The sequence below is a fragment of the Glycine max genome, chromosome 14, assembly GCF_000004515.6.
Source record: "Glycine max cultivar Williams 82 chromosome 14, Glycine_max_v4.0, whole genome shotgun sequence".
Classification (NCBI taxonomy): domain Eukaryota; kingdom Viridiplantae; phylum Streptophyta; class Magnoliopsida; order Fabales; family Fabaceae; genus Glycine; species Glycine max.
In genome coordinates, this window is record NC_038250.2 from 2,906,066 (window position 1) to 2,920,364 (window position 14,299).

At 32.0% G+C, this 14,299-nt stretch overlaps 2 protein-coding genes across 2 annotated transcripts; one reads left to right on the forward strand and one right to left on the reverse strand.

The window, feature by feature from the left end:
- The first annotated feature begins 234 nt into the window (after window positions 1-234).
- Window positions 235-1,805, forward strand: LOC102660976 (uncharacterized). Its single transcript, XM_014766650.2, has 2 exons — window positions 235-632; window positions 1,103-1,805. Exons 1-2 carry the CDS (start codon window positions 294-296, stop codon window positions 1,340-1,342), a joined length of 579 nt encoding a protein of 192 aa, XP_014622136.2. The 5' UTR covers window positions 235-293; the 3' UTR covers window positions 1,343-1,805.
- A 7,479-nt stretch (window positions 1,806-9,284) lies between these two features.
- LOC100779786 (class 2 transcription repressor NC2 alpha 5) lies at window positions 9,285-13,362 on the reverse strand. Its single transcript, XM_006595723.4, has 6 exons — window positions 13,094-13,362; window positions 11,321-11,393; window positions 11,081-11,174; window positions 10,629-10,745; window positions 10,493-10,550; window positions 9,285-10,121 (listed from the first exon to the last, which is right to left on the reverse strand). The coding sequence occupies exons 1-6, from the start codon at window positions 13,124-13,126 to the stop codon at window positions 9,672-9,674; spliced, it is 825 nt and encodes a 274-aa protein (XP_006595786.1). The 5' UTR covers window positions 13,127-13,362; the 3' UTR covers window positions 9,285-9,671.
- Window positions 13,363-14,299: the final 937 nt, after the last annotated feature.

Genomic DNA, 14,299 nt, shown 5'->3' on the forward strand with positions numbered 1-14,299 from the left:
ATTAATTGATGTTTGTCAACACGAGTCATATGAGTAAAAATATCTTACAATTTTTTTCATATACGGATTAAAATATAAAATTTTATAAATAGAGATAAAAAAATGTTGCTTCATATATATAACATTAAAATTTTAATTTAACTTTTGTTTGTTTCATTTCATGTTAAACATTGGTTGAACCAATCACGTATATATACCTCTTGCTAGACATGGGGGACAACAAGGAATCAAAAGCTGGTCAGCTACTTAAAAAATTATGGACTCAAGTTAACCAATTGGAACACAATACGATAATGGACTTGATAACTCGTCCTCCGCTAGTGCTGTTTGATGCAATAAAATCAGGAAATGCTGAGGCTGTGAAGATCCTTATTGACAAGAATTGTGAATTAGTGACAATAAAGGACCCCAAAAATGGACGGAACCTACTGCACTTGGTTGTGCTATTTCGACAAAAAAGAATATTTATAAGTATGCTATGGGGATTGGAAGAGCATATAGTACGAGCAGTGGAAGTGGACAATGAAGGTAACAACATTCTACACTTGGCTGCGCATCTTCCAGTTGAATTCGAAGAATTGTCCAGTTTCAGAGCAAGCATTCAAATGCAAAGAGAGCTCGAATGGTTCAAGGTCAATTAATTTGCTTAGTTTTTCTTTTTCAACCATTCTTTATTCTCTGGCATGCATGGCATCCATCAGTTCTAGCAATCTTATTTTAAAAATTAAAAATTCCACAAATTTTAGGCTTTTGTTAACAAGACTATTTTAAGTCTTTAAAAGTACAACTTTTAATGAAAAATAGAAATCATTGTATGTATTATTTGTTGATTATTGTAATATTTTTTAAAAACTTATTATCCATTGTCTTTAGCATAATATATACTTAAGCAGCCAATATATAAATATATAGAAATTTTTTATTAAAAATTATACAAGTGAATTTGTACAATTAAATATCATCATTTACATATATATGCTCTGGTTATTAAGTGATAATTGAAAGATGAATTAAGTTATGCATTAGTGATAATTGAAAGATGAATTAAGTTATGCATTTGGATACCATCGTTTACATATATATACTCTTGATTTGTAAATAGTTGGTGGAGTGGCGTGTTCCTGGTGAACTAAGAAGAATGAGAAACAACATGGGCAAGAGACCAATTGATGTATTTTATGAAGAACACAAGAAGTTATCCGAAGAAATAAAAGATGCAGCCAAAGGAATAGCCGAATCTGGCATGCTCGTGGCAGCACTTGTTGCTACCGTAGCATTTGCGGCTGCTCTGAGTAATGTTCCAGGTGATAAGACCAATGCTTGGTTTGTTGTCTTCATATAGGCAAATGCAGTCGCATTATTCACTTCTTCTGCGTCTATACTTTCATTCTTGTCAAATTTCACTTCATCAAGATTCGCACAAAGTGAATTTGTGATATCACAACATCCCAGCTTGACTTTTGGGCGTGCCTTACTTTTCATCTCCGTTTTTGCTATGATTGTGTCCTTCACTGCAGCCTCCTTTTTGATATTTGATCACAAATCCAAGTGGGTTGCTTATTTAGTGGCTTCAATGGCCGTTTTCCCAATCCTTCTGTTTATTCTCTTTCAAGTTAACTTTTTGGACGACTTCTTGTGGTCTAGATATTATCGTTTGTCCGAAGTTTACACCGATCGTAGTTTTACTAGTTTAATATTTACTCGTTTAATACTTCCTATGTTGGTGAGAGTACTTGTGTAACTTATTACAGAGTTACACACATTGGCGTAACTTTAAGTCACTGTATTATTTGTTTGTGATTCAATCAAGCTTGTGTTCAAATTTGAGATTATTCTATATTTTCTATCTCATGAAATATTACGTTTCTTATTGTTCCTGTCTTGATTTGAGACTATACTGCATAACCCATGTCAAAGCTTTTCCCCTTCCTTCCATGTGGTTGATGATGCATGGAGCAAATTATATATAACATATCTCTCACGAGACTTAATCTTACTAGAGTTGAAAAGAATTACTATAGAAAACAAATTAAACTATAATAAATATAAAATTAAAATGAAGAGAAATAAAGTAATTAAAAAAATTCTTGATTGAATGTGTTTGAAAATGAGAACTGAAATTATAACTAACGAGTCCTAATCAAACCATATTTCTCACCAAGAGACGTGAAATGGAGCGACAAATAGCAGTGTTCTTTTACTTACGTTTAAATTTTTTTAAAATCAAATAACTTTTTTTATAACAAAATATTTTTATTTTGAAAAATAATGAAATAAAAAGCTCATGTTTTTTAAATTAAATTTGATTTCTTTGTTTGTATGAACATTTTTGCAATAATGACCATATTTTTGTTTTCTATTTATTTATTCAAACAAATAAAAATTTACGTTTTTCTTTTTTTTTTTATTTCTATTCATCTAAATAATACATTTCATCTTATTTTGTGATCATTTCAATCTAGAAAAGAATAAATTTATTAACTTTTAAAACGATAATTTACCATTGAATAATAATTTATAAGATGCTAAAACTTTTTTATACTCATAGCCATTAAAGTTTTATTTCTATCCCTCTGATTTCTTTTCCATTTATCTGATTTCTCGTCAAGTTCAAGATAACAAAAAAGGTTCAATTGCAAGTCATGCGGTAGGATCAGTGAGTTTGCTCCCATGATTTGCTCGCAAATTGTACACGAGAGGAAACGTCATGCAACAGATTTACATCCACAACGCCACAATCAAAGCTAATAACCCAAACAAAACCAAAATTGGTAATTTAAGGATCTGAATGTAGTGCCTACCATAGGCAACACCTGTATGAGATTAAAATTTCTCAAACAACAATACCATGGCTACTTCTAATTGGAACAATCTATATCTCCACTTTTATCCTAAAACAAAGGTTGTTAGGACTAAAGTTTTCAATGTCCCATCCCTCCTAATCTTCCTAACCACTAAGGATTTGTCTAATACTACTCCTAAAAATTCTACTCTAATTCTCAATTAGAACTTTCTAAACCAAAACAGGTTCATCTACATTTCTTCATCTTCATCAATCCTTCCATTTAAGTTAATTAGCTAGTTGCATGGGATCAATGTTCATTTTTTCCATATCAGACAAGGACGGTTCAGGGTATTTCTCGTGCTTCTCTTCTGACATTCATACCACTTCCTCTGCCACTGTAATGTCCAGGTTCTGTGCAAATCGTGAAAAAAAAAAACATTTCATTATTCAGATAATATTTAACATCAAGCTGCTGCCAGGTTCTTTAGATTGTCTTGAAGTTCCACATTATGTGCTAGTGCTGATTCTATAGTGAAAAGTTTGCTCAATTACAACAACAGTTTTCACCTAAAGTTTTAAGAAAACCAGATAGTTTTGGTTCTTTGTATAGTAGGGTTTACGAGACTATTAAATGTACTTGCATTCGCAAGTCAGTGAAGCAACTTGTGAATTTCCCGAATGACTGAGGTAAATTCTTTTGTAACCAGAAAAAAGGTTCACAGTGACAAGAGATAATTACTCAGCAGAAGGTTTAATCACACAAGAAAAATTTAAGCTAACTACTTAGAAGTAATTGAGATATTACCTTGTTATTTCTCTTGGGATCCTCGTGGTTGTCATTATCATCATCTTTTCTAATATAAAATAAACAAAATTCACCACACAGAAAACATGTTCCAAGTAACATGAGTACCAATCAGAGCACAAACCTCCTCTTATGGCCAGTATGGTCATCAGCAGTTGCAACAGAACCACCTAAATCAGAAACCCTGCTGACAATATCTTTTAGAAAATCAAAGATATTAAAAGTCTGCACGCACTGTTTTCTGCAAAGGCAAGGATACCATTAAACCGATCAGATACCATCATTGACATATACTACTTTTGATTGATAAATGAAAGTATAGATGGATGTTCCTCGTGAGTTAAGGACAATGAGAAACAACATGGGCAAGATACCAATTGATGTATTTTATGATGAACACAAGAAGTTATCTGAAGAAATTAAAGATGCAGCCAAAGGAATAGCTGAGTCTGGCATGCTCCTGGCAGCACTTGTTGCTACCGTAGCATTTGCCGCTGCTCTCACTGTTTCAGGTGAAAAGACTAATGCATGGTTCACTGTCTTCATATTAACAAATGCAGTCGCATTATTCACTTCTTCTGTATGCGTCTATACTCTCATTCTTGTCAAATTTCACTTCATCAAGATTTGCAGAAAGCGAGTTTGTGATATCACTACAACCCAGCTTGACTTTTGGGCCTGTGTTAATTTTTATCTCCTTTGCTGCTATGGTTGTAGCTTTTACTGCAGCCTACTTTCTGATATTTGATCACAGTTCCAAGTGGGTTTCTTTGGCTTCAATGGGGGTTTTCCCAATACTTCTGTTTCTTTTCTTTCAATTGAACCGTTTCGACTTCTTATGGTAAAGATACTAACGTATGCCCAAGTTCAGTAACCTACTCGCAAAGACTTTCATATCTTTACGTCCTATATAGAAGGTGGCGTGTCCACACTGTATAATTTGTTTGTGAAATAATTAACCAAGGTTCTGTTTGAATTTGGGATTATTATACGTACTTTTTATATAACCTGTTATGTATTCGCAAGGCTGTGATCCTGTTGAGACATAAGGGTATATATATTGTCTGTATTCGAGCAATCAGAGATATGTACAATGGGGTCAAGGCTAATGTAAGAACACGAGGTGGGTCACAGAAGAACTTAGTGTCTATTTCCCACGTATGTGTGGAGAAAAGCTATGGAATCCGAATACAGGAAGTGCATGAGGATCAAATGCAGGGTAGTCGCATTAGTTAGAGATAGGGAGAGACCAAGAAAAACTTTATTAATTATACTTGAATGATTAGTGTTATGGCATGATTTATAATAAGACATTGTGGCTTTATAATTTTTATCGTCCAGGATTATAGTATGGAATACTTGGAAGCAGTAGTTTTAACAAAGGAATAAAGGACCCATTCTAGCTTCTCGGAAGGTGAAAAAGAATGACATCCAGAAGAATCAAACAAAGCAATTTGCTTAATTAGCTTTACAACTAATCCAAAGTAACATTTCAAATACTCCTAAAAAAATGGATAAAAATAAGTCAAAAGAATAAATAATGCAAAAGATATAGGAAATATTAAAATAAAGAAGATGACAAAACAAAAAGAAAAAAAAGTAAGGTAACAATTTTGGGTAGAGAAGAAGATTGTTTTCCGATCCTTGTGTCTACTGCAGTTGCTTTTCCCCCCCTCAAAAAATCAGTACACGTTATTTGCATGTGGGCTCAACAATTTTATTATTTTCGTCATGGCACACTTCTGCTTTCATGTTGCGGTGTGGCCGAGGCAGCAACAGCTGAAGTGGTAACTGGAGTTTTGTTCATGGCTTTGACTAGGAATGTGAATTGATGATGATATTATAATCTGAATTTTGTGGTCATCTGAAACTTCGACATTTGATGACATAACTCTAGTTGCTACTTCAGCTGCTGCCTCAACCTCACCGCAATTAGATGAACATATAGTGGAGAATGAAATCACTTCCGGAGTAAGTTATATTGCATTGACACAACACTCAGAGTTTGTTTAGTTTGGATTTTGAATATTTTGAAGTTGAAACAATTTTGACGATAAAAAAATTGATTTATATTATATGATTAGTACAATATTTTTTTATAAGTCTATTTTTTTTTTGGAAGAGATAACTACTTTTAAATAAAATTAAAACTTTTAATTTTTTATAAAGCAGCTTTTAATTTAAAAAGAACTTTTAAGCTGAAAAAATAAAAACCACGAACAGCTTTTATCTTTTATTTTCAGTTCTAAATTTTAGCTTAAAACTAAAAATAACTTGTAAGTAGAAAGAAAAGTTGGGCCAAACATATCCGTGATCTCCAGTTTCTCAGCTAGATTTCAATTAGGGTGTCTTGAAAAAACAGAGACTTACAAACTATGAAATTAATAGGAATTCAAAATTGAGACAGTTTCAATATGAAGAATTTCTACACATTAATATTTATGGTAAATTGGTAATCAAGAAAAGGGTTTTTTTTTTTGCAAATAATATATGGTTAAGGTTATATAAAGGAATTAGATGTAATAATGTGAAGTTTGAAAGGATTGCGGGTTCTTTAAAAGATGATCTGGGCAAACATATATTATGGGGTGAGTGGAGCGAAGCACAAACGATTTTTGATAAATATCCTGATATGGTACGCATTCCGTTAAATGATAGTAGAAGAGACACAGCTCTTAATGTAGCAGTATATGGAGGGAGCATTACTTGTGAGGAAGGGTTGGTTAAGCTTATGAACCCAGAAGACCTGCTCATACCAAACTCACAAGAGAGGCTTACAGTTCACTTGGCTGCTTTGTATGGCGACAACAAAATGGTGCAAGTTTTGTCCTCTGAGAATGTGCTTGACAAAATGACTTCCAAGGATATTCAACGACTGTTTTTTTATGACCATAGAAAGCAACATGTTTGGTGAGTGTAAAACTAAACATGCAATCTGAATTCATGAACCAATTGAGCTTATCATATATAAGCTATAGGTTTTCAATTCCAACGTCTTTCGGTTTAATTGACCATATATAATTCAATAACATTTAATTATCAGTAGAGAACTGTAGTAATACTTATATTACGATCCCTAGGTTCTTTTTAAAAAAAATTGTGATATCATCCTTTAAAACCCAACAGGTCCAATTTCTGATTGATTTCTTATTTAAAATTAATTTTTACAGTAGTTTTTTATGAGTAATTAACGTGAATGACATAATTGTTTATTTTAGCAATTATACGTAGCTAGCTTTTCTAATTAACAGATAATGGGAATTAATATAGCATATATAATGAAAAGAGACTAAAAAGCACTACTTGATTCAAATTATCTATATCAAATTTTGAAAGAAACCCTGATCTGATCAAGATATAAATTTCAACATACTTTGTCCTTTGCCTCAAGTAATTTAGAACCCAGCTAGTAAGCTAGTACTGTAGGCCGCATCTTTGGATTATTATAAGAGTAAATTGAAATTACAATAAATCTCCAACTTTTTTTATCATTACAGCAGCTCCCTTATCCATCCAATGTAATGTTTTGCAAACAATTAAAAAAGATTAATATAATGTGTAAGGGGTGTGAGTGTAATGTTTTTCAAACAATTAGAGGTTTAGTTTAAGCGGAAAAAAATGAGGAATATTGTGTGTAATTCCAAGAAACTTTAAGAAGTGTTTTTGTAGTTACTCGATCCAATGTAATAGTTATTAAGTTGTCATGCATTAAAAGATTTCTTTAAAAAAAATTTGTAATTAAAAGATTAACCAAGGCACTGTTTAAGCTTTATCAATAATATTTTGCTTTAAAAAAGTGAAAAGATTAATTAGGTTATAGTTATGCATTGACATTAATTTATGCCAACCAATGCATGCGCAAATATATATTTGGATACCATCATTTACATATACTCTTGATTGATAAATAGTTAGTGAAGTCGTATGTTGATGATAAATTAAGCACAATGAGAAACAACAAGGGCCGCAAGAAACCAAAGGATGCATTTCAAGAAGAACACAAGAAGTTATCTGAAGAAATTAAAGATGCAGCCAAAGGAATAGCCGATTATGGCATGCTTGTGGCAGCACTTGTTGCTACGGTAGCATTTCCAACTGCTCTTACTGTTCTTGCTGACAACAAGAACAATGCGTGGTTTACTGTCTTCATCTTAACAAATGCAGTCGCATTGTTCACTTCTTCTGCATCTCTACTATCTTTCTCGTCAAATTTCACTTCATCAAGACTCGCAAAAAACGATCGCAAATTTGTCAAATCACTGCATCCGAGCTTGACTTTTGGGCGTGCGTTACTTATTATCTCTTTTGCTCTATGTTTATCTCTAGATATTTGATCACACTTCCAAGTGGGTTTCTTATGCAGTGGGCTTCAATGGGGTTTTCCCAATACTTCTGTTTCTTCTCTCTCAATTTAACTTTTTCAACAAACACTTGTGGTCTAGATTTTATCTTCCATCCGAACTCTAGTAACTTATTACCTAGTTATATGGCAAACTCTCAAACTTTCTCCTCATTTGTTCTGTATCTTGATTTATAGAAAGTACGTGTGGCAGTGTCCACACTGTGTTAATTTGTTTGTGAAACAATTAAGCTCGTCTTTGAATTTAATTAAGACTATTGTGAATTTCCTATCTTAGTGTTTCCGACTTAATTTGAGACTATACTGTCTTTTCCGAAAACTGCATATCCCATGTCAAAGCTTTGCCCCTTATTTCCCTGTGTGGTTGGTGAAGGGAGCAAGTATATAAGTATACATGTTAAGAACATAACATTTAGATCCGTGTGTTTTAATAAGAAATTATAGTTATTCCAAACATTGAGATTGACTCCGACTCTTCTCTGTTTCCTATTACTTATCCATGTTAACTATAAACTTCATCATGTGGATCTAGAACTAGGACCAAGTTAACTGTACTTTGGAATTTTAGTTTCACGTCTTTCTTAGTAGTATTCCAAGTAGATTCAAAACCATAAGAACATTCTTTATGTTCCACCTTAGATAACGTTCACCTCATGGTAGGCACAAGTTCCACAATATTGACTAGTTAATTATTCAAATTATTCTTTATAATTGTCTGAGATGTGTACTAATTAGCCCAATTCGATAACACTAGCTTTTAAGTCAAGTGATGTTGTTTGATGAGATTGTTTAAATTTATTTGTTGAATAAAATAAATATTTTTTTAGTGTGTTTGTCTGAATTGTATTTAAACTTAAAAAACAATTTTTTGCTTATTTTGATCAACATTATTTGTTTACTAAATAAGTGCTTATTTAAAAAAATTTATTTTAATTTTTATAAGTTTAAACAAACTAATTTGAGGCAAGATTGGTTTTACAGAGCAGCTATTAGTATTAGTGGTGCTTATATATTAAAAATCAAATAAGTATATTATATAATAAAATAATAATAATTTTATGTTAGAAAAATAATGGAAATAATTTTAAAAAAACGTATAATTTTTTTTCAAACAATTCATTTGTTTGTATTTTCTCTTTCATTTGTCCAAAACAAACATAAATAATGAATTTCTACACTTATTCCCTTTCTATTTTTATTCATCTAAATAACACATCTTTTTTATTTTATTTCCTATTTATTTCTATCCGTCTAACGTCTTATTATTTTCCTCTTGTCTCATCGTGCAATAAGTTCACTATAACAAAAATTCAAAAGGTTGCATGCAAATCATGTTGCCGGAGCAGTGAGTTAGTTCCGCTAGATACAAGTGTGATTAAGATAGGCATCCCCGTAAAATTTTGAGCCATAACACACCCAAAATCTGAAGGTAGTGCCTACCATAAGCAATACCTACATGAGATTAAAATTTCTCATAAGTCATAATTAACTATACTGGCAAATGGCTATTTCTAATTGGAACAATCTATATCTCCACTTTTAACCTAAAACAAGGGTTATAAGGAGAGTATTCAATGCCCTATCCCTCCTAATCTTCCTAAACTACTAAGGAGTAAGTATCTATCTAACACTGCTCCTATAAAATCTACTCTAATTCCCCACAAGAACATTCTAATGACGGACCTATATGAGAAGTAATGAATAAACCAACACAGGTTCATCTACATTTCTTCATCATAATCCTCTTCATCTTCATCAATCCTTCCATTTATGTTAGCTAGTTGAATGGGATCAATGGTCATTTTTTCCATATCAGACAAGGGCCATCCAGGGTATTCCTCATGCTTCTCTTCTGACACTGATTTTGCAGATGAACTAGCTGGGACAGAAGTTGGTGTGTCTAATGAATCCATATCCTCATCTGGGTCCAAATTTAAGTCAAAATTTCGAATGCACACTTCGGTCGGTTTGCTTACTGGAAAACTCTGCTTAACTTCTGCAGGTTCCGATGCATTTTCCATGCTTTCATTGCTTTGATGGTTGTCATTCTGCTTCAATACATGAGAATCATCTTCACACTTGGCATGTGAACCCATCTCTTGATCTACAGTTCTGATTCCACGGCCACGACCCCTACCCCTTCCTCTGCCACTGCTATGTCCAGGCTCTGGCTGTGCAAATCATGAAAAAAAAAAGTTCCATAATTCAGATAATATTTAATATTAAACAGCTGCCAGGTTCTTTAGTGCCAATTCTATAGTTTTCAGCAAAAGCTTTCAGAAAACCAGACAGTTTTGGTCCTTTGAGTGGTAAGCTTTAAGTTGAAGTGGGGCCTAGCCTCACAGACTATTAGACATTTAGACTACTTGCATTCACAAGCCACTAGTGAGTTTCCCTATTGACTGAAGTAAATTTTTTTGTATCCAGCAAAAGGTTCACAGTGTGCATGAACAAGAGATAATTACTCAGCAAAAGGTTTAATCACACAATAAAAATTTAAGCTAACCACTGATGAAGTAATTGAATAAAGTTGATAAATTACCTTCTTATTTCTCTTGAGTTCCTCGTCGCTGTCATTATCATCATCTCCGGCAACTTTCCTAATATAAAGTAAACAAAGTTCAGCATAAAGAAAACTTGTTCCAAGTAAAAAGAGTATTATTAACCAGAGCACAAACCTCCTCTTAGTGACAGCATGGTCATCACCGGTTGCAACAGAAGAGCCTAAATCAGGAACCTTGCTGACAATATCTTTCAGAAAATCAAAGACATTAAAAGTCTGCACACACTGTTTTCTGCAAAGGCAAGGATGCTAGTAACTCAGACATTTTAGAAACTGGAAAGTGAAACAAACAGCACATGTTCCAAAAGCAAGACCATCCCAACATTTTCTCCTGCAGATCTCATTTACATGTCTAATCATGTTTGTGCATGTGATAAATAAAAGGCACAATAGGGAAATTTTTTGAGACTGAGCACATTATCATTAGAATTGCAGATCTGATGTTCTTATAAGTACAAAGTAATAACCGTCCTCCAAAAGAAAGAAACCTGCAGCCTTGTAACCACCTTGAACAGACTTGACATAGACACAAATTTGAACCAAGAAAATAATAGAAACTTCACTTACAAATGAAAAGCATTCATAGTCTTTGCCCCCCTCCTCAAAGTTATCTCATATGTTTGATCACACAAATCTTGCAGAAATAGCTCTAGTGCTTTAGCTGCAATACATAAACACAAATAATCATAAATCAGAGATAATTCATTGAAACTCCCAAATGCACAATAAAAAAATAAAAAATAAAATCCATTTTCTAGAGAAGAAGAAAACACCGTAGAATATGCATGGAAGAGAAAGACTACTTACAGACTAGAAGAGGCACAGCCATTGCAATCTTCCCTACATCCTCGTCAGCTTGCATAATTTTCTTAATCCTAGCCTGCCAATAATCAATTCAATAAGATTACACAATCATTACTAAAATGTCTAAAACTAAATCATGTTGGATAGAAGAGGATTCAAATTTGATACAATTAAGGAAATTTCACTGCAATTAATGAAGAAAGAAATAAATTTTCAACTAATAGTTAAAAGGAAAAAACTGAGTGTTTGTCCTACTCCACCAGAAGTAATCTATGCTCAAATTCCACTAGTCACTCTCCTCTTACAAATAAAAGTATAAAAGATATGTGTATTGCGCAAGGCTGTGGAGACAAAAAGGTATATTGTCTATATTCAAGCAATCAAATACATGTACAATGGGGCCAAAAGTGCAAGAATACAAGGTGGGCAACAGAAGACCCTTGTGCCTATTTCCCACATGAACAAGGTTTAGGTATGTGTGGAGAAAAACTATAAAATTTGAATAAAGAAAGTACAACAGATGATGGGAAGTCCCATAGTTAGAGATAGAGAGACCAACAAAAACTGTATTTATATTTAAATGATTAGCCTATGGACATGATTTATAATAGGACATCGTGGCATTGTTTGGTCCATATATTCCACCCCCACCTAGTGGGAAAAGAGTTTTTGTTGTTGTTGTATTATTCTGTTTGAGCACGTGTGATATGCTATCCTCCAGAATTATAGTATGGAAATACTTGGAAGCAGGAGTTTTAACAAAGGAATAAGCAATCCCTTCTCAGAAGGTCAAAGAATAAAATCCAAAATTGGAGGCAATTTTGCAAACCCTTTGGCATACAAATAAATTTGCTTAACTTTACATCTATCTAAAGCATCATTTCTAAAATATATCTACAGGATAGGTAGCGACCAACCTACACCGCAAAACATTGTTTGAGAGGGACCAAATTCAGGGAATTTTTTAAAACAATACAAAATACCAAATTTAGAAAACGTTAGAAGGGGAATATATCACACCATACCACAGTACTACACACAACTTGCTGTCCTAGCTTACAATACACAAAGCATGACCTAAAGCAGTGGCAAACCACAGATAATGTTTTACATTTCAAAATCGGTAATTGATATTCCACAGCCAAACCAAAGCATGCGGATGCTTTACAGGACAACAACTATTTCCAAACTACATAGACATAAAAACGAAAAATGAAATTATACCAACAAAATCTCCAAGTTAAGACATACACATGATAAAAAAAGATTTAAGATATGCACCAATCACAACGTCAAAACATTTGTTTCCTTTCTGAATAAATATGTTGCACTACATTAAAATTCAACATCAGGCTCCCCATCCTTCTTTCTCTTTCAGAAAGAAAACTTATTTTATCCAAATTAACAACATCCTATGGGCATGGTTCTTCAAAACAATATTGACCCGTAAAACATTAACTTTAACATCTAATTCATTAACAAAGTCAACAATTCATAGAAAAAAAATTATCGCAACAATTCCAAAGCCTCACATGTTAATACAAAGCACGTTTGCACATTAAAGCATAACTAACAGACATTCCAAAACCAAGAGAAACCCATCTCCCATGTTATCCAGAAACATCAATTTACACAAGGAAAACAAAAAACAACAAACCCAATGACACAAAAAAAAAAAACATAAACAACTCACAATGAATAGAATGCAAAACAACAAGGAACAATATTTTGTACATGAAAAAAGAAAACAAAAGCAAAGGGAAAGAGAAACCTTACCGCAGGGAAACGAGTATCTAGCTTCTTCCTCATATTTTGGAGAAGAAGGCGAAACCCCACTTTATTTTGTCGTTGAAGAAGACGAAGAAGCAAAGTGGGAAAGTTTTTATTTTTATTTTGTCGTGTGTTTGAAGTGCGTGTGTCTTCCCCTCCCACGAAAGCGCTAATTTAGGAGCCTCCAAGTCCAACGGTGCACACTTTGCGTTTCTTTCAAACCGCTACTTAATAATATTTTTATTTCTTTATCACAATTTTTTTTTCTAAACATAGTATTAATATAAAATAGTCTTGAAGTGGTTATTAATATTGGTTGATATGTAAGCACACATAAAATACATATTTTTTTAACACTATTTATTTTATAGACCAATCAAAACTCGAATATATCATCACTTAAGAAAAAATATTATTTATTATATTTTATATATTTATCTTTCTTTTCTTAGTTACCTTTGGTATAATAAAAATGGAAATTTTGAACATTTTCTATTTTATTTTTATTTATTTAATAAATTGTATCAATTAGTCATACTATTTATTAAAAGGTGAGTTTTGAGTATTTGAATTTATACATTAATTTATTAATTATTATGTGTTGTTTATTTTGATTATAAATTTTAATTTTTAAAATAGCCATATCAGATATAAAAAAATTATGAAAATAAGGATAAAATATATATATTTTGGGTTTTTATAAAATTTGAAAAATATTATTTTTATTTTCATAAAAAAATTGTATTAATTTAATCTCTATAAAAATAAAATATATTTTTTATGATCCTCAATAATATTTATGTTAAATAGAATTTTCTCAAGTAACTAATAAATTCAATTATTTTATTATTTTACGTTCCTAAGCATATTCATGTTATTTGGTCTTTCCCCCTAATCTCACTAGGAAGTATGAAAAAATCACATCGGAAGTAACAAAAATTTGTAATTTTTGAGGATTTTAGCTAAAAAAATTAAATTTATTTTGAGAGTTTTAACCATAATAAATCATTTAATTTATTTGTAATAAAAAATATCATTTATCACTTAAGACCATAATAAATATATTCATTTTTTGTTCAAAAATGAAGTTGATATGAAAAATTTTATAAGAAAAAAATTAATAATTTTCAAATTTTACATCAACTTCAAACATATTTTACACAAAACACAAAAAATAAGGGTATTAATCGTTAATCAATTGATATCAATCCA

Coding starts and splice junctions, on each gene's coding strand:
- LOC102660976 (XM_014766650.2), top strand. CDS start 294: ATGGACTTGATAACTCGTCCTCCGCTAGTGCTGTTTGATGCAATAAAA. Junction 633..1,102: donor GAGAGCTCGAATGGTTCAAG/GTCAATTAATTT, acceptor ATTTGTAAATAG/TTGGTGGAGTGGCGTGTTCC.
- LOC100779786 (XM_006595723.4), bottom strand. CDS start 13,126: ATGAGGAAGAAGCTAGATACTCGTTTCCCTGCG. Junction 10,551..10,628: donor CATGCTGTCACTAAGAGGAG/GTTTGTGCTCTG, acceptor ACTTTATATTAG/GAAAGTTGCCGGAGATGATG. Junction 10,122..10,492: donor AACTCAAGAGAAATAAGAAG/GTAATTTATCAA, acceptor TGATTTGCACAG/CCAGAGCCTGGACATAGCAG.